We start from the raw sequence: 19,487 nt of genomic DNA, 5'->3' as shown, positions 1-19,487 counted from the left end.
CACACCATCTGCGCAAGCACCCAATCTTACAAAAATTGGACACACTATTAATGGATTTCTTACATCTTATATCCCCTGATGATCTCCCTCCATGAACTCAACAGACCTGGGGGCCGGCCCTGGGCAATCCCTTTGGGCATTCCCCCACAGTGCATCACTGCACATAAGGCCTCCCAGACTCTTCTCCCTCTCTCCTCCTTAGCTCACAGGTAGAGTGGAGTCGCCCTATAGGCCTTCTCTCCCAGTCTCCTTAAGTTGATGCCATGGCACCATCCATACGATACACGTAAAACATATGACTTCACAACTAGCTCTGTCTCTACCCAACTTTGTACCTCTCCTTAATTTGAATATCCCATTCCTCTGGGTATATTTAAATTACTGTCATGACATGTTGAGTTTGTTATGCATGGATGCTCCTACACCTCTGACTATAAGAAGGCGCAGACACGCACAGGATACTATACTTGTTAATGTATCGGATACTCATTCTTGTAAATAGCTACCCAGGGATTCCTTCTATATTGCTGTATTCACGTTACTTGATGAACTCCATTAAAAACATTTTACAAAAAAAGGTTTGAGAAAACGTTTTTAAAAAGTTTAAAAACGTTTTTGACAGTCACTTCTAAGCAAGGAGACATAGAGCTCGACCTGGCCAATCTGTCCACCCTCAAGAGATGAGCTGAGGGCACTGAGCAGGGACAGAAAGATCAACATGGGGCTATAGCATGGAAGGGATGAAATGATAAGGGGCCTCCAGTCCTGGGAGGATGCCTTTGGAGCGCCATCAGTGTTGAAGTAGATACCGCAAAGCAGTGGCAAAGAGGAACAGTATGACAGGCCTCTCATAGAAAGAGAAGGGGGTGGGGTGATTTCCTCGCACCCAAGACCAGGCCATGGAGCAATCCGTGTGAGGAGCCCTTTCAGCAGCAGCAGGAGATCACTTCAAGAGGGGGTGGCATCCCCAGAGCTGGGGGAGGGAGCCCTAGCCGAATATTTAGAGGCCCCTGAAGAAAGTAGAGCCAGACTGGGCATGAGGTCCAGAGAGAATGATGGCAGCAAGAACGTGACAGAGGTATTCGACAGGGGTGCCCAAGAGGTCAGGTTGCTCAAAGGGATTTATTTACGTATGTCCAGGTGGATGACATAGATAAGTGGTTGCATCCTATGAGGGAGCTCTTATGATAAAGGAAGGGACACTGGGGAACAGTGTTCTGGGAGTTTGTGCCAGTGGCTGGCAGAGATATGTTGCTTACACTCAGAGATGAGGTAGCAGAATCCTACACCAATTTGAAAGCAGCGCTCATAGAATTGTTTGTTCTCACTCATGAGGAGTATAGACAGAAGCTAAGGAACAACCACAACGGGGCACCGCAAACATGGGTGGACTTTGTAGACACCTCAGTTAAGGCATTGGATGGGCAACAGAGTAGGTACTTATAAAGGGCTCTACAATTTGATAGTCGAGGAGGACATACTAACTGTTCGTCGGAGACGATGCACCAGCATCTAATGGATTCCAAGCTCTCTAGTCTTAGGGAGTTGGGCAAGATGGCTAATGAGTGAGTTTGTACCAGTGCACCCAAAAAAGTCCCAGGGTGTTGACCAGAAGAAAGGTCATATCCTCTTACAGGGTAAAGAGGGGGGTAAGGTTAAAAATAGAGAAATGTGCAGAGTTCCCAAAAGATGCCCGGGGGGAGGTGAGCCAGAGCCGCATCCCATTCCTAGGGGAGGGGGTACCTGGGAAAGTATTTTGATCGTTGGAAGGCTGGGGTGTATCTTGACTGTAGACAGCCAGGGCACAAGAGAGGAGATGCAATGTGCTCCAAAAAGGAAGCACTGGTGACCATTCCAAAGGGATGGCTAGTGTAGGTATAGAGGTGGAAGTTGTCCTTGGAGATTGCAAGGGGTAATCTGGGGCCACCTTAGTTTCCTGGGTGGGGAGGACATTGGAAGTTTGTGAAGACACAGGCATTTTGCAGGTTTCACCCTACTTTTTGTCTCCGTTGTGAATACTAGGTACTGGTAAAATGGCTGAAATGCCCTGAGCCCTACTACTCAGGACTTAGAGCATGTGCCCTGATCCTTAAAATGGTTAATATTTAATTGGTTTGGCCCCACTTAGCAAAGCCTAACTTACCTGTAAGTCCTGAGCATATGGTACCAGATGTACCCAAGGCCTGAAAGTTTGTGTACCCTCAGGGCCTGTAGCACTGGTTGTGCCACCATGAGTAGGGTATGGTAATATATAACACCCAGCCTGCCACTGCAGACTAGTAGGGCATGTTCTGGGTATTAGAAAGTCACCTCTGGCACCTAGCACTCATATTTTGTTGGTCTGGAGAAGATACCTGAAGAAGGGCTGCCCTGCTACACCAAGGACCCAGCAAAGAGTCCAGCCGAAGCAAGTGATTCCAAATGTCCATTGGCCGGCATCCTTTTTGCAAAAGAAACAATTGATGGATGGAATGCTGGACAATACAAGCATTCACCCCCAGTGACGAGGATCTTGGTTTAATCTATCATTCTTTTGCTTTCCGCACCACCCCAGTTTGGGCCCAGCTGTATGCAAATCAGTCTTGACCCTGTTCCTTATGGGAACAGTCCAGCCTGAACTGCGAAGCCAGGTCCTCCCTGGATTGTAAACAAGCATCCTGGGACCAGTTTTGGGTACTCACTCCTCATCAGCCAGCCTAGCTTGAATCCAGGGTGGCAGTGAGCACGAGACCCACGTCTGGGCATACCCTTCCCACTTAGGGCAAAAAATGCAAAAGAAACAATTGATGGATAGAATGCTGGACAATCCAAGCATTCACCCCCAGTCACAAGGATCTCGGTTTAATCCATCATTCTTTTGGTCACCACACCACTCCAATTTGGACCCAGCCATATGCAAATCAGTCTTGACCCTGTTCCTTATGGGAACAGTCCAGCCTGAAGATTCCAGTGGTCCATTGGCTGACATCCTTTTTGCAGCACTGGGCCACAATAGTTAAAAAAGCGTGTTGGGGAAAGTTGGTAGCCCAGATTTTTGCATTGCCGCTACTTCGTTGCTGTGCAGTATCAGGGACCAGGACCTTATGCTCAAAGCTGCCGCAGAGTCTAAGGGACCGAGGAAAGTTGTCTAAAAGCATCCAGAAGGCATGTTATCGCCCAAGTAAGGATTCCACTCCGACACCGATACCGGGTGACTGGTAGCCTAATGGTGACTAGACTTCCGCCGTACTCAAAAGGACTTTGAGGAACATTGACCCCTGTGGCCAACACCACATTACCAAGTCTGTGGACCAAGGAGTAGCCACAGGAAGACCGCTTCGCATTCACAGCATCCTTGAGCATCTTAAGCATCTTATATCCCTTGCATCAGGGCCTGTTCCATAGGAACCAATGGGAAGGCAATACAGTGCCTGGAATAGTATGAAGATTGCTTCTGTTTCTGTAGGCAACAGTTTCTGAGGGCCTTGCTGGTCCCCCTGGCTGGCTCCCTGTTGGAGTTGGTCTCCCAAAGTAGCTCAAAGTAACCGCATTGATACTTACCCTAGTTTGTCCTGAAAAAGTTTCTAAGTGTCTAATTCATAGAAGTTGTGAATGCTTTGTTGTAAGGAAAAAGTGCATATTTACTGTATCTTGTAAATGCGGTTTCTGATGGATACATCTGCCTGTGGATTCCTCCCCTTTTGAATTACGCATACGCCAGCATTCCACGGAAGCTTTTTTCCAGCTCTCCCATGTCGACGAGGATGCCACAATGGAACGGCTCCTCATGTGACTCCACGTGACGTCATCGGAGCAATAAGAAGACCTCGTCGGCGTGCTGACATCAGATCCCTTTTTTCCGCACTGTTGTTGAGTAACGGTTTTCTGGGGCTCTCCAATTGATTTCGTATTACTTTTTTTCTACTTAACTCTTGGTGTAGCAGTACGATGGCTACCTCCAAGAAGTCTGGATTCAAGTCTTGCAGGGAGTGTAGGGTCATATATCCCTCATGGATCCCCTCGACGACTGTCTCTGGTGCCTTTCGTCGGACCACGGCATTGAAGGATGTTCCAGCTGTCGGAAAATAAATCCGAAGGTGCTGAAAGAGCGTTAGGCCAAGCTTTTTATGGCACGGGCGAAAAAGGAGAAGCCGAGTCATCAACCTCGAAGTCGAGGAAACGCAAGAAGAAGCGAATGGATGGATCTCGACGTCGATCTTCGAAGGGTAGGGCTTCGATGTCAACTTCTCTGGGTCAGCGACTGTAAGAAACTGGCTCGATATATACTACACCAAAGTGAGGTACAGTGTGTATAGAGTCCAAGGGTCTCCAGAGGTTTGGCAGAGGTTAAAGTTAGATAGAACCCTACTCTCTAAAGTGGTAGCTTGGTCGAGCAGTAAGGCAGTATCAGAGGACAGTGTAAAGTATTTGATGTGCACACTCAGTCAGCAAATGGTCTCACACTCTCAAGAACTGAACTCTAGCCCAACTGTTTTGTATAAAAAAATATACTGTTGTTTTATTTCTAGAACCAAGCAAGCCTGGTACAGGTAAGCATATAAATACTTTGCAGTAGTAATTTACTTGTTTGAACACAGTTCAGAATTGCAGTACAACTTGTACTGGTTTTGGTTACAAGTTTAAGAAATCAGTTTGCAACACATTGCAGGTATAGTACATTCAATTGAATGGGCTTTTTAAGTAACATGCAGGTAATTACTTTTCAGATTACTTTTGTAACCACAGGACTGGATCCTAGATTCAGCCCTGGGACATTGCCTGAAAACAGGTGAGTAAATGTGTTTTGGTTAAAGGTGTGATTTTTAAGGAATATTATTGCATTTCAAAAGTTGACACTTAAAAACTTTTTCACATAGAATCACCAATGTTATCCTATGGGAAGAAATTCACTTAGCAGGTAAGTTAGGTTTTAGTCTGAGTAAATTTAGAAATATACAGCCTTTTATTTGTATCCATAAAGTCTAACCCCAACAAAGTTGAGAGATAGCCTAGTAATATATTGCCATCTGCAGTGTGTACAGGGACCATATTTAAATATGCCGTATCATAGAGTCCATGGACAAATATATCCAGACAGCATACTATATACTATGATGTGTAATAGAGACATGGTTAAGTAGAACTCATCATTTATTCAATATTTAAGTCATGTAAAAAGAGTTCTTCAGGAAAGAACTAAAGAAATCACAGGGGTATAAAAATAGATACCATTGGCAGAGATCAGGCTTTATACTGTGCCATTAAAAGAGCAATGCAGGTTAAAATATGCTCACATATAAATGGCAATAAGTCCCCTCCCTGAAGCAAAATCAGATCTTAAATCTCCCCTTCTAATATAGCCTGAGACTTACTAGTAAACGGCATCGGTCTGCACTAGTCGCGTAGTTCTTCAATGGTGTTATCAGACTGTCAAAACGCCGGCATTTAAATACCACGCATTGAGAAAGCACCTGAACCCGATTGATTCGTGGAACATGGTTAACGATCATAACTGTGGCCGCCATCTTGTAATGGACCAAACTATAGGTCAGTTATTCTAAAAAGAATAACTATAGTTCCCTCGATTTCAAAATGATGATTCAACCCAAATTTTTAATACCGTAAAACGTCAAACACATATAGGTGATGAACCCACTAAAAGGAGCAAATTGTTAAGACATGATACATGTGGTACTCATATCGTCGCCATCTCAGAATTGGAACCTGAGACTACTTAAAACACGGCAGCCGGTTTACGATCCTAACCATGGACGCCATCTTTAAATGGACCGAAATGCTAGTTCGCTGCTTTAAAGATTGTAACTATAGCTCACTCAAAGTTAAAAGGTACGCTTTTAACCCAAATTTAATTCTACTGATCGTCGGGGGCATTCCTCAGGTGATGAGTACACAAAGAGGAGCAAGTTATTAGGGCACAAGAGTATCTTACTAATATCGTCTCCATATTGGGATTCCCGAAGGTGCTCTTAATAGATTTACTAAAAGTAAGTTGTTCTAATCTTCAGACGGCGTAAAAGCATGACGGCCATCTTATAATGTTTGAAAAGGTTAAGTCAACATACCCAGTATGATTCTCACAACGGGATATTGTATTTGTGTATATATATTTTGTATACTGTGTATACTTGTATTATGTTGTCGGTCTGCCCATTCGCCTCGAGGGCATGAAAAGAATAGGTGGAACTGACGTCAGCACACTGACTAGGTCTTCTTATGGCTCCGTAGACGTCACGCGGAGTCGTGTTTGGAGCCATGCCATTGTGACGTTCTCATCGACGTGGGAGAAAAAAGTTTCTGTGGAATGCTGTCGCATGGTTAATTCAAAAGGTGAGAAATCCACAGGCAGATACTGTATCCACCATAAAAAGCGTCACCGAAGGTAAGTAACTTGTTCATCTCCAGAACCCTCCAGTGCATCTTTATATTTTGGTGTCTAAAAGTACATAAAACACAATCTATATTTATAAATTGGTGTTGGATTCCTTGAGTGTCTCATGAATTTCTTCTTCAATTGTTGTAGAAAGCTGGCTCTCTGCATAGTGCACTAAAAAGAAGTACACTGTGCAGAGTCCAGTGAATCCCCGATGGGTTTACAGAGGCTAAAGTAGATCATACTAACCCTCTCTTTTATGGTAGTTTTGGCGAGCACTTAGGCTTATCAGAGGGTAGTGCTAAGCATATTTTGTACTAACCGAGGCAATAATTTAGACACACTCGGAAGGACAAATCAGAGACCAATTTCGAAAATAACAAGGTAAGTACTTTTTGCAATAATCGTACATGAAAATCAAGCTTTTGAAGATGTGCGTCTTTACACACAATGCAGTCATTTGAAGGAAAATCAAAAATGCATAAAGGTAGGTTTAGCTGGTTTCAGGGATTCACCTTCTGGAATCGGAGTAGTAGTGGACCAAGCTGCAAATTACTACCAGCAGTTCGTCCGGAACCACCCGGGTTCTACCGTGAGCAGGGTGCTGGTGAGGCTTGTAGCTGGCGCTACGGAGACGGGGGGCACCTGTAAGAAGGCTGCACAAGGGGACTGGTGGGCAAGTTTGAGGGCTCCCAAACAGGGGCTTAGGTCACAGGGGTCATAGAGCACTGGTGCACAGCTGGTTTGTTGGTACCCAGGCCAGGAGGCTCGAAAGCAGAGGGGTTTGGTCTGCTGGGCTTGATGCGCAAAGATGCACCTTGTGGTCAGGGACAAACAGCAGGGAGGGACAAAAATCAAGGCAGCTCGGCCATACTCAAAGTGGGTCTCAATGATGCTGACCTCCCTCGATGGCTACTTGGTCCTGGTGCAGAGAGAATTCCGACTGCACTTGAACTGTTGATGTTTGGTGCAGGGCATCCGGTACCCAAGGGGTTGGTACTACACGGCTCCGGCTGGTTCTCGTGTCTTTACACTCGACGGGGAGACAGATCTGGCCTTCTGGAGCACGAGTACCTTCTCCTGGCAATCTGTGGGGTTGGTTGGGCCAGGGAGCTGCAAGATGGTGGACCGGACTCTGCTTGTCGGTGCCTGCGGACTGCAGGGGAGTAGCTCCTCTACTCCAAAGGTGACCGTCACTGGTTTTTTAAAGTGCTGGCAGGCTACCCATCGCTTTGGTAGGTCTCCAGCTTGCAGGACGAGTCTGTCTCGATTGTCGAGAGAGGACGGAGGACGGCAGGGTTTCGCACCAAAGTTCAGCTGCAGTTCTCCCCAGGCATTGACTCTTTTTCATCCTTCTTCTATTGATCCATTGAATCAGAGTTCTTGGGTTCGGGGGTGCCACCTAAATACTCAATTTAGAGGGGTTATCGGGAGTGACAGGTAATAGCCAATGGGCTATCTACCTTTAGGGTGTCTACACCCTCTATATGACCACTTCCAGTGTGAAGTGGGTCTAACCCTGACCCTAGGATGCTAATTCCGTGCAAAACAACATGGAAGAATCTGAAAAGTGCGGTCCACCTCAACTGGCCTGCCCTAGAGGTGCTGCTTGCTGAATTTGGGCTCACCTTCTAATCTTTCTACCAATGTTCCCGCCTCTCTTGCTGCCAAAAGGTGGGGTTAGGACGAGGGGGGTGGTATCTCCACTATCTGGAGAGGTCTAGGGTTGCATAACAAAGGCGGCAGGCCTTTTAAGCTTCCCGTCCTGGAATTTTCATCCTGCGTGGAGATGGTGTGAACACCTCTGCCCAGAGCAGGCTTTGTTCCTGGCCTTCCGAGAGCGTAGGCTCTCACCTTAGGAAGTCAGACACCTGTCTATGGTGGCTGGCTGGTCAGACCAGTCAGTCAACACACTAGTAGTTGGTAGGTTTTCAGGAGACCCCTCTAAGGGGCCCTCTGAGTGCATTTATTAATGAATCCAACACTGGCATCAGTGTCAGTTTATTAAGACGAGGTGTTTGGTACCGAACAACTTGGGGGGGGGGGGGGGGGGGGGGTACAGTGAAGCCATCATGTAGCTCAAAAACTCATAATGACAAGTGTCCAGCCCATGTACTCGTTATGCTTTCCTGTTCACCTGTAATCCTTGAAGCTTTTGCTTAGATATTACAGGGACATGTCTGCTCATGCAGATATGCCCACACATGGATATAGTGCTTCCTGCCTTTTTGCTCTAAGGCCTGTGGTAGGTATGACTTACCTATACCCCATGCAGTGGTGGTTAGGCATGGCACACAGGGATGTGTGCCATGTTGACTTCGTTTTTCTTTGCACCAAGACACGCAGGCTGCTCTGGCAGTTTGCATGCTCTTGGTGAGGGGTCCTTTAGGGTGGCACAATTTGTGCTGCAGCCCTTTGGGACCTTCTTTAGGTCCAATGCCCTAGGTATTAGAGGTACCATGTACTAGGGTATAGGAAGCTGGCTCTGGATATACTATACCAAAGCAAGGTATAGTGTGCACAGAGTTCAGAAAGTCCCCAGAGGTATAGCAGAGGCTAACTTTGGTAAGTACTAACAGCTCTATTTGTGGTAGTGTGGGCAAGCAGTTAGGCTTATCAAGAGGGTGTTTTAAGCATTTATTGTATTCACTCAATCAAGACTAATGCACACTCTTAGAGACAAATTGGGTAAATATAAAAAAAACGTATACTTGTATTTTATTTCTACAACCAAGCAGGACTTGGTACAGGTAGGTAAAATATACTTTCAATCGTAGACCTTCACAAAGAAATACAATTGAGGATGGATTTGCATCTGTTACAGGTTTGTATCACTTTAAAATGCAGTTTGAATTACACAATAATTATTTTCAGATTACGTTTTTAGTTACTTTAAGATTACTTTGAGTACTGGGGGTGGAATGCCTGGATACTAAACCTTAGGATCTCACGATACATAGTAAGTAACACTTTATATACTTTGCAGTTTAGTTCTCTTTTCTCCATACAGACATCAGTTCAACACAAAACATTTTAGACCCAAAATCTCTTAACATGGGTTCCTATGGGAGAAAAGGTGTTAGCGGTTGCTCAGGTAAAGTGCATGTAGGAAGTTGGGTTTTTGTTGCAGTAACACCTCCCCACGTTTTGCCAGACTACTGATGCACTTTGACTTGATGTGCCCTGGGTACCTGCCAACAGGTTCCCAGGGCCAGTGTTTTTTCCCCAAAATTGTACCTTGTACCCCCTATTGGGACCGTTCTGGCCAGATGTCAGTCCCTTGTAAAAGGTACCATGGGCACTGTGGCCAGGGAAGGCCCCTAAGGGCTGCAGCACTTATTGTGCCACACTTCGAGGCCCTGTACCCTTACAAACCCACACTGCCATGGCAGGCTGCATGTTTTGGTGCAGAACAAAGTGAATAGTCGACATGGCACACATCCCTGTGTGCCATGCCTACAACCCACTGTCCTGGCATAGAACAGCCCCTCTAGCTGGGTGCACTATTAGAGTGAGTAGGGTTCAGGTTCATGAGCCCTGTACCCCTACAGTATCTAAGCCAATTCTTAGCCATTGTAAGTGCAGTAATGCCATTAAGAGTATATGGTGCTGGGAGTTTGTCATTACAAACTCAACAGTAGCATAATGGCTTTACTGAAAACTGGGAATTTTGGTATCGAACTTCTCAGCACCTAAAAACCACACTGATGCCATTGTGGGATTTTATGAAAAATGAACTCAGAGGGCATCTTAGAGATGCCCCGGACAAACAACCAGCCTCTGGTGGGTTCCTTGACTGGTACACACCAACCTGCCACCACGAGACATGTTTCTGGACCCCTAGGATGGGAGCCTTTGCTCCCTGAGCCCAGAAACAAAGCCTTTTTTTTTTGAGGTGGCAGGGGAGCTTCAAAGGCCTTGCAGCCTTTTGTAATGCGACCCCCAGCCGCTCCTGCTATCAGGAGCATTTTGTCTCCCCTCCTTTTCGGCGGGAAGACAGGCGGGAAAAATTAGCCAGCCCAGAAGGTGTGCCCACCTCTGCCAACCTCACCCCTCAGGTGGGGGAGGCGAGGTGAAGCCCACTCTTCAGAGCCCTTCATGTTGCAGATGGCAGGCACTCCGCAATCAGAATTAGGGCTTGTGATCACTCCCCCACATGGAGTGAGCACACCTAGGGTGTAGTCACCCTAAGGTCAGTAGAACTTTGGCTACTAACCTCGAGACCCCTAAAACGCTCCATAAATACAGTATTTAGGGGCAGCCCTGAACCAAGAAGATGGACAAGAAACCAGAAGAAGAAATGAAGAAGGACCGAACAGCCGTACCAAAGCTAACAAGAGGAGTATGCCACTGACTTGGCCCCAGCCCTACCGGCCTCTCCCCACCTTGATCCTGCAGAAGCGAAACTCCAGTGTGTCCTGCAGCCTCAAGAACCCCAAGGACCTGCCCTGCCTTCAAAAGAAAAGACTCTGTCTCCCGTGAATACCGGATTTGTTAACGACAGACTCCAGGTCTGCCAAAGTCCGCGAGTCTGCACCACTCTGCACCCGACGCCCACGGCCTGAGTTCGAATGGCCCAACACCAAGAGGAAGTCTCCTTGGCGATCATGACCCGAGATCCGGTTACCCCTGACCTGCCTCAAGCCTCCAGCTGACGCCTGCAGCCTCAAACCAGAAGGTCCCCCCAACCGCGACCAGGTGCTGGTAAGAAGATCCAACCCTAAAAGGCACCCCTGCGCCTGATGCCCTACTGCCTTGGGTGGCCCAACCGACGGTGCCTAACCAACCCCCAGCATCCCAACATACCTCTCGAAGTGATGGTCGCACCCAGAAGACCTTCGTCCCCAAGCCCGCAGCGTGTTTGCAAACCAGAGACTCCCCATTGAAAGTTACAGGCAACCCAACGCCAAAATAGCACTCAGCACCCGGAAGCCCCAGTGCCGCTGAGGGTGCACCTTTTATGCTGGCTTGAAGCCCCATTTGCCCTGAGCTTAAGTCCAGTAGCTTTGCTCCCACAACCATGTGGTCTGTTCGTAAGCAGCCACCAACCCGGAGGCCTCCTATCCCCCATTGGATAGGGGGATAACATTAGGCCTCCGCACTCTGGTGTAATAAGAGGCATCCTTGACCCCGGGGGACCTCTGAGTCTACCCCCAGAATACCAACACCCACAAATGAATACTTACCTTTGGACCGATAACCCTCTTTTTCTCCGTAGGATAACATTGACTGTTTTTCTGTGAAAAGTTTCTAAGTGTGGAGTTGGAAAATCTAAGAAACCCTTTAAAACTGTAACAAAAAACGCTTTTACTTATCGGTTTACAGGAAATATCCCAGTGCAGTATCCAGGTATACTGCACTGTTTTAAAAAAGTAATCTACTTGACATTCTACTTAAAAGTCAATACAAAGTATATGTTAAGTATATCAAAAGCATTGTTTCTGATGGGTACACCTGCCAGTGGATTCCTCACCTTGTGAATATCCCCTGCGCCAGCAACATTCGGAAACTTTTGTAGCTCTCCACGTCGATGAGGACGACGTCACAGAAGCACGGCTCCGCACGCGGCTCAGCTGATGTCACTGGATCCATAAGAGGACCTCGTCGGCGTGATGACGTCAGTTCCCTTTTTCCACGCCGTCGACGCTAACGGTTTTCTGGGACTCTCCGTAGTTTTGGCTAGTTACTTTGTGTTTCTGCTGGTGTTTCTACTTTCTTCTTGCTTCTTGTTCCAAGATGTCGCCGAAGAAGTCTGGATTAAAGCCGTGTAGAGTGTGTGGTAAGCACATGTCCATCACGGATCCACACGAGGACTGTGTCTGGTGCCTGTCGTCGGATCACAACGTCTAGGGATGCTCTTGCTGCCGCAAGATAAATCCAAAGGCCTTAAAAGAAAGAGAAGCTAAGTTATTTATAGCGAGGATGAAAAAAGAGAAGAGAGGTCGAAGACGGCCAAGGTCGGGGTCGACGTCGGGTCATGCTTCTAAGTCCAAGAAGCATAAAAATAAGAGGAGGCATGGATCTCGATGCCGTTCAGATAAGGAGACTGCTCCGAGATCGACTTCGCCTACTCCTCGACGTCGTAAGGACTATCTTTCTGCCTCTCCTGTGTCAAATCCTGCTTCTCCTGTATGCCTGACCTCGCCTGCGGCTTCACCGGAGCACTCTACGGCTCCATCACCGACACCAGCGCATTCTCCGGCTCCGGTTGAAGAGGCTCCGGCTCCTGATGAGTCTTCGACCCTGCTGGCTCCACCGTCAGCACAGATTGGCCCGAGTCCAGTAATGCCTCAATCTGAGCTCCCCCCCCCCCCCCCCCCCCTTTCCAGGCCCGGGAAAAGACCCATCGCATTATTTAAATGCTATGTATGGTGTCTTTACGAGAGCGATGTACCCCTCTGGAGCACCTTTGGGTCCTATGGGTCCAATGGCCTTAAATCTGGGGGTTCCTCAAGCCTACGCTCAGACTCCATTTATGCTATTTTTCCCAGCTAAGCCGTCTTGGCATTTCCCAGCGCCGAGGACGTCGACGCCGCTCCCATCTTCTCCGGCTCGACCTCGTTCGCCTCCGGCTGCTCCTCCAGATCTGTGTTCGATGCCGGCTCCGTCGGAGTCGGTTGCGGCGCCGCCCACGCCAGTTCTGAGGATTAGGTCCAGGCGAGAAGCGCAAAGAGTTTTGGAGGAGCAAAGGTACCAAGTGGAAGAGATGGAAGAGTGTGAGCTTATGGAGTCAGATGACTTGTTTGAGGAATTGAAGGAGGCGAGTGGTCTTGATTTGTCACCAGAATGGGAGATTACTCCTCCAACTGATACTCCCTCTAAAGATGTGGCTTCTTACCACACGGTCATTAGGAAAGCAGCGGAGCTTTTGGATTTACACATAACAACTGCTGAATTTAAACCTAACATCCTTACTGAGGTTCTGCATTCTCCCTCCACCGTGACAGAGCCTTTACTTCCATTTAATGAGGCCATCACTTAACCAGTCATGGAGGTATGGCGTAAGCCCTTTTCAGCTCCTGCGGTTTCTAAGACTGTAGCTAGGAGGTACAGGGCGGCTCCAGGAGATCCAGACTTTCTTACTTCCCATCCTTCTCCGGAAAGTCTGGTGTTTCAGGCTGCCTGCTCAAAGAGGTCTTCCGGGGCCTTTCCACAGGTTCCTAGTGACAGGGACTCCAAAAAACTCGACCAATCGGCCAAGAAAGTTTTCTCCTCGGCGAGTATGGCCTTAAAGTCAACAAATGCCACCTGTCTCTTGGGCCGTTATATCCACGCTCTCATGGATTCTGCTAAACAGCTGGCTTCTAAGTTATCTGAGGAGGACAGGCAGAACTTTAATGAAGTCCTGTCAGACACTCAGGCGGCTGCGCGTCAGGTTATCCAGAGTGGCCTGGACACTGCGGACTCTGTTGCCAGGATTATGGGCTCCTCGGTCGCCACAAGGAGGAGTGCTTGGCTGAAATCTTCGGAGTTCTCCCCTGATGTGCAGGCAACACTTCCCGGACCTGCCTTTTGATGGTTCTGGGCTGTTTGGGAAAAAGGCGGATGCCCCCTTGGAAAGGTTCAAGGCCAGCAAAGCCACGGCCAAATCTCTGGGTCTGCAGGCACAGCCTAGAGGTTCTTCTTATAGGAGATACAGAGGTTTTGGGAGGTCGTCCTTGCGGACCTACAGGCAGCCTCAGCAGCAGCAGCAATATACCCTGTATAAGAGCTACAGGGGCAGGAACAGGGGTTGTGCTCAAGGTCGTCAGCTCTCCTCCTCCTCCTCCTCCTCCTCCTCCTCCTCCTCCTCCTCTTCCTCCCTCCCGCCACTGCAAAGCAGCCCTAGATCCACCACTCTGGATCATGTTGGTCCTGTGGGGGGTCGGCTTACCCATTTTCTACAAGATTGGGAATCGGTCACTACAGACTTTGGGTTCCAAATCTTGTAGAGAATGGGTATGCTCTTCCCTTTTGGGAATTCCCTCCGAATTACCCTCCTTGCCAAGGTGCTTGCTCGGAGGACCAACTTCTTCTCCTGCAGGAGGAAGTCCTAACGTTACTGAAAAAGGTGCGATAGAGGTGGTTCCAGAGCAGGAAAGGGGTCAGGGATGCTACTCCCGGTATTTCCTGATGCCGAAGACGGATGGCAGGCTGCGTAAAATCCTGGACCTCAAGATCTTGAATCTTTTTCTGAAGCAAGAGAAGTTAAAGATGCTCACCCTTGCGCAGGTTCTTCAAGCGCTGCAACAGGAGGACTGGATGGTGTCGATCGACTTGCAGGATGCGTATTTCCACATCCCCATCCTGAAGTCGCACAGGAAGTATCTCCGTTTTACGGTGGGGTCGTAACATTATCAGTTTGGGGTCCTTCCGTTTGGTCTTACTACTGCACCTCAAGTCTTCACCAATTTGATGGCAGTGGTGGCAGCCCATATCAGAAGATAGGGGATTCCGGTTTTTCCCTATCTGGACGACTGGCTAATCAAAGCAGAGTCGCCGGAGAAGGTGCTTCATCATCTGCAGGTTACACCCCAGCTGTGTTGTACAAATTGGGTTTCTCGATAAACGTGTCCAAATCTCACCTGGTGCCCTCTCAGCGCAATCTGTTTATAGGGGCGGTACTGGACACTGCTGTGTGTCGGGCATCCCCTCATCCTCAAAGGATTCGAGACATACAGGAAATTATTCTCTTGTTTTACAATGGAGCGGTCGTTCCAGTCCTGAAAGTCCTTCATCTGCTCGGTCTGTTTGCTTCCTGCATTCTGTTGATCAACCATGCACGCTGGCACATGAGGGCGCTCCAGTGGTGTCTCCGCAGGCAGTGGTATCAGCACAATGGAGATCTCAGGGAGTCTGTGAAGATCTCCAGAGAAGCTGCAGCGGATCTGTCTTGGTGGAGCGTGGAGGGCAATCTGTCCCAGGGAAAGCCCTTCCGTCTACCTCCATCGGTGGCCACAGTAATAACGGATGCATCCACTTTAGGGTGGGGTGCGTATCTGGGGGATCTGGAGATAAAGGGTCTTTGGTCTCCAGAGGTAAGGTTGCTTCACATCATCCTTCTGGAATTGCTGGCGATACGTTTGGCGCTCAAGGCCTTCCTCCCTTCACTTCGCGGTCAGTCGGTTCAAGTCCTGACGGACAACACTACCGCGATGTGGTATGTCAACAAGCAGGGAGGAGTGGGGTCGCGTTGTCTCTGCAGAGAGGCTCTGCGTCTCTGGTCCTGGGTTCAGGATCACCAGATTTGTCTGATGGCAAGTCATTTGGCCGGAGTTCTGAATGTGCGTGTGTAAGAAAGTGGGTTTCTGTTGCATAAACCCCCCCCCCCTTTTTTTTTTGCCTGTTAGCTGATGCACTTTTCCTTGTTGTGCCCTAGGCTCCTGCCAATCAGATGCCCAGGGCCTGTGTTCCTTCCCTAAAAACTAACAGCCAAAACCCAAATTGGCAAACCCTGGCCACATGTCAGCCCCAGGTAAATGGTACCCTAGGTACCCAGGGCCTTGTGACCAGCGAAGGCGTCTAAGGGCTGTAGCACTCATTGTGCCACCCTTAGAGGCCCTGTAGCCTAACACACACACACACTGCTCTTGCAGGCTGAGTGTCTGGGTACAAGACAAAACAAAGAGTCGACATGGCACACATCCCTGTGTGCCATGCCCACCACCTACACTGCCCTGGCATACATCAGCCACCCCTCTAGATGGGTGCCCTATGCCAGTGGTGTGGGCACAGGAGCATGAGCCCTGTGCCCCTACAGTACCCAGGTCCATTCCTGGGCACTGTAAGTGCAGTGCTGCCATTTAAGAGTACATGGTGCTGAGAGCTCGTCAAACACGTACTCCCCAGCACCATAATGACAACACTGAAGACTGAGAAGTTTGGTATCAAACTTCTTAGCACATTAAACCCACACTGATGCCAGTGTGGGATTTAATGTACCAAGCACCCCAGAGGGCATCTTAGAGATGCCCCCTGAAACCTAACCTACAATCCACGTCTGGTCTGAGAGGCTGCCTAGGCTGCCACACAGCAGACATGTTGCTGGACCCCTGGGTAGGGGAGCCCCTGCTCTCCTGGGCCTGCAACAATGCACAGCCTGGGCGAGGTGCTAAATCTCCTCCCCAGGATGGGCAGGGGGAAGCTTCAAAGGCATGCCGCCTCTGTGAGCTTCCCCAGGCCACTGGCAGCCCCCAGTCTGGCGGGAAGCCTGGCCGGAAACCCCAATTAAGGACAGGGGATGTGCCAGCCTGCCAACCCCACCCCTCAGGTGGGGGAGGCGAGGTGAAGCACATCTCCGGACGCTCGCCATCTTGAAGATGGGAAGCCCTGCCCAATCAGAACTAGGCTACTGCCCCCCTCCCACAGGAGAGAGGCAGGATAGGGGGTGTACCCACCCCAGGACAGGGACCCATTTGTCCCTGCCCTTCACCTACCTGTAACGCCCCTAAATCTAGTATTTAGGGGCACCCTGAACCTTCCTTCCCCAGTTCCCTGAACCTTCCTTCCCCAGATTCTGAAATACAAAGAAGAGCAAGAAGAAAGAAAACCTGCCCTGCAGCTGCTAAGAAGAGGAAGACACCAACTGCTTTGGCCCCAGCCCTACCGGCCTTTCGACTCTTGAACCTGCTCCTGCTCCAACCCGGCATCTCTTGTGGCCAGCAACCTCACAAACCACGGAGGACCTGGCTGCCTTTTGGCTCTAAGCACCTGGGACTCCCATGAGTAGAGGCTCTGCTCAAAATCTGCTTCTAATCCCTGGCATCAGCCCGGAACCGCAAACCCTTCACACTCTGCACCCGCCAAGCCTGGCCTGTGCCGGAGTGAACAAAGACCACGAGGACGACCCCACGGCGACTGTGACCCCGAGTCCGGCACCCAACGACTTCCCTCGATGCTCCTGACGACACCTGCAGCCTCAGAACCAGGTGCCCCCCCCCAACCGCGATCATCAGAGGGTAAGATTTCCTGACACCAAAAGGCACCCCTGCACCCAGCGCCCCGCGGACCCCTGTGCCCAACTCCGGGGTACCTACCTATCCTCCAACTACCCAACTTACCTCTCGAAGTGGTGGTGGCACCTGAAGAATCTTCGTCCCCGAGCTTGCGGTCTTTTTCTAAACCGGAGCTTTCCCATAGAGCGTCCGAAGGCTCAAAAGCACCCTGCACCCAGCCGCCCGAGTGGCCCTGGCAGTGTAACCTCTACACCTATCTACTTCCCCATTTGCCCTGAGCAATTGACCAGGATCCCAGCTCCCACAGCCGCGTGGCCTGCTAGTCAGCAGCCACCAACCAAGTCCCCCCTGCCTCCCATAGGATAACATTGGGCCTAACTCTCTCTGCACCCGTCTGCCCCTGTGCCACTGAGGGTGTAACAACTGTACTTACCTGACCCTGGGAGACCCCTGAGTCTATGCCCAGAACCTTAACTCTGCCAGTCGAGTACTTACCTTAAAGCCGATAACTCCATTTTCTCCATAGGGTAACATTGACTGTTTTTTCCTGAAATTTCTTCTAAGTGTGGACTTTTCAAAACTTAAAATATTCTCCAAAAATCAGCTGAGTAACGAAAACGAAAATACTCACCTGCTGTTAGGTGAGCTCCCAGTGCTGGTTCTTGGTACCCAGCACTGACTCTGAAAAATATTCACAACCGTACTTACCAGTAACCCAATTTTCTTCCATAGGAAACCATTGACTGTTTTTCTGTGAAATTTCTTCTAAGTGTCGATTTCTGCAAACTTTAAATATTCTTTAAAAATCGTATAAACTGTGAAAACGTAATTACTTACCTGTTTTGGATAAAGGTCCCAGTACTGAGTCTAGGCACCCAGTACTGTATTACAAAAGTAACGAGAACATACTATACCTGCAACTTGAATTTTCTTCCATAGGGAATCATTGACTGTTTTCTATGAAATATTTTCTAAGTGTCAACTTTTAAAATAGCAAAATATTGTCTAAAAATGTAACTAAGTCTACTTTTAGCACTTGTTACTAAGTACTGTCCCAGGACTGAATCTAGGATCCAGTCCTGGAATCACAAAAGTAATCCTAAAAGTAATCTATTGCAAATAACTTGAAACTTCCATTGAACTCAGTGCATTATTGTGTTTAGAATAGTGTTGCCTATTGCAACCACTTGTAACTTTCTACAAAAGTCAATTGCATATTGAAAAAGTATTTATATAAAGCATCTCATTCTGAAAAAGTATATTTTAATACCTATTGTTGGTTCTAAAATAAAACCAGCATATATTTTTATATATAAACCATTGGCCTAGAGTTCAGTTATATAGTGTGTGAGACCATTTGCTGACTGAGTGTGTACAACAAATGCTTTACACTGTCCTCTGATACTGCCTTACTGCTCGACCAAGCTACCACTTTAGAGAGTAAAGTTATATCTAACTTTAGCCTCTGCCAAACCTTTGGGGACTGTGGACTTTGTACACCCTTTGCCTATTTGGGAAAAGTATATACAGAGCCACTTTCTCACAGCGTGCAGACAGTCTCATTCGGCAGTTCTCTGCCGACTACGAGTGGAGGCTCCATCCGGAGGTGGTTTGTCACGTCTTCCGGGTGTGGGGAACTCCTCAGGTGGACCTGTTTGCCACTCACGAGAATGCTCACTGCCCATCATTCTACAGTCTCCAGTATCCGATGCAGGGAGCGTTGGGGGACGCGTTTCAGTTGAGATGGGACTCACATCTCCTCGGGTTCTGAGGAAGATTCGCCAAGACCGGGCACAAGTCATATTGATCGTCCCAGATTGGCTAAGAAGGGTGTGGTACACAGATCTTCTCGACCTCTTCTCGTGCCCTCCGCTCCGTCTCCCTCTGAGGGCAGACCTCTTCTCGCAGTCGAAGGGGCAGGTTCTACACCCCCACCTCCAGAGCTTACACCTTCATGCCTGGAGATTGAACGGGGCAACCTGAATTATTTTTCTCTCCCACCTGACGAGGTAGATGTAATATTGTCTGCCAGACGTCATTCCACCAAATCTATCTATTCCTATAGGTGGTCTAAATTTGTTCTTTGGTGCGGAGAGAAGTCTATTGACCCTTTGAGGGCTTGTTTATCCAACATCCTTCAGTTTGCTCTTTCTCTTGCTCACCTATTATATTGCGGTTCATTA

At 48.5% G+C, this 19,487-nt stretch overlaps 1 protein-coding gene across 4 annotated transcripts in view; it reads left to right on the top strand.

Annotated features, from left to right (window-relative positions):
* Positions 1-19,487, top strand: part of RICTOR (RPTOR independent companion of MTOR complex 2) — a 1,453,900-nt gene that overhangs the window by 795,024 nt on the left and 639,389 nt on the right. For 2 of the 4 annotated variants that reach the window (XM_085631132.1, XM_085631130.1), the window contains exon 31: positions 6,226-6,327. The exons of the other annotated variants lie outside the window; for them this stretch is intronic. In XM_085631132.1, coding sequence (XP_085487258.1) covers positions 6,226-6,327 — 102 coding nt within the window. The remainder of the gene's footprint in view (positions 1-6,225; positions 6,328-19,487) is intronic. 4 annotated transcript variants of the gene reach the window in all.

The sequence above is a fragment of the Triturus cristatus genome, chromosome 2_1 (assembly GCF_964204655.1).
Source record: "Triturus cristatus chromosome 2_1, aTriCri1.1, whole genome shotgun sequence".
Lineage (NCBI taxonomy): Eukaryota > Metazoa > Chordata > Amphibia > Caudata > Salamandridae > Triturus > Triturus cristatus.
The sequence above is the reverse complement of the archived record's forward strand: the minus strand, read 5'-3'. Positions and strand labels throughout refer to the sequence as shown.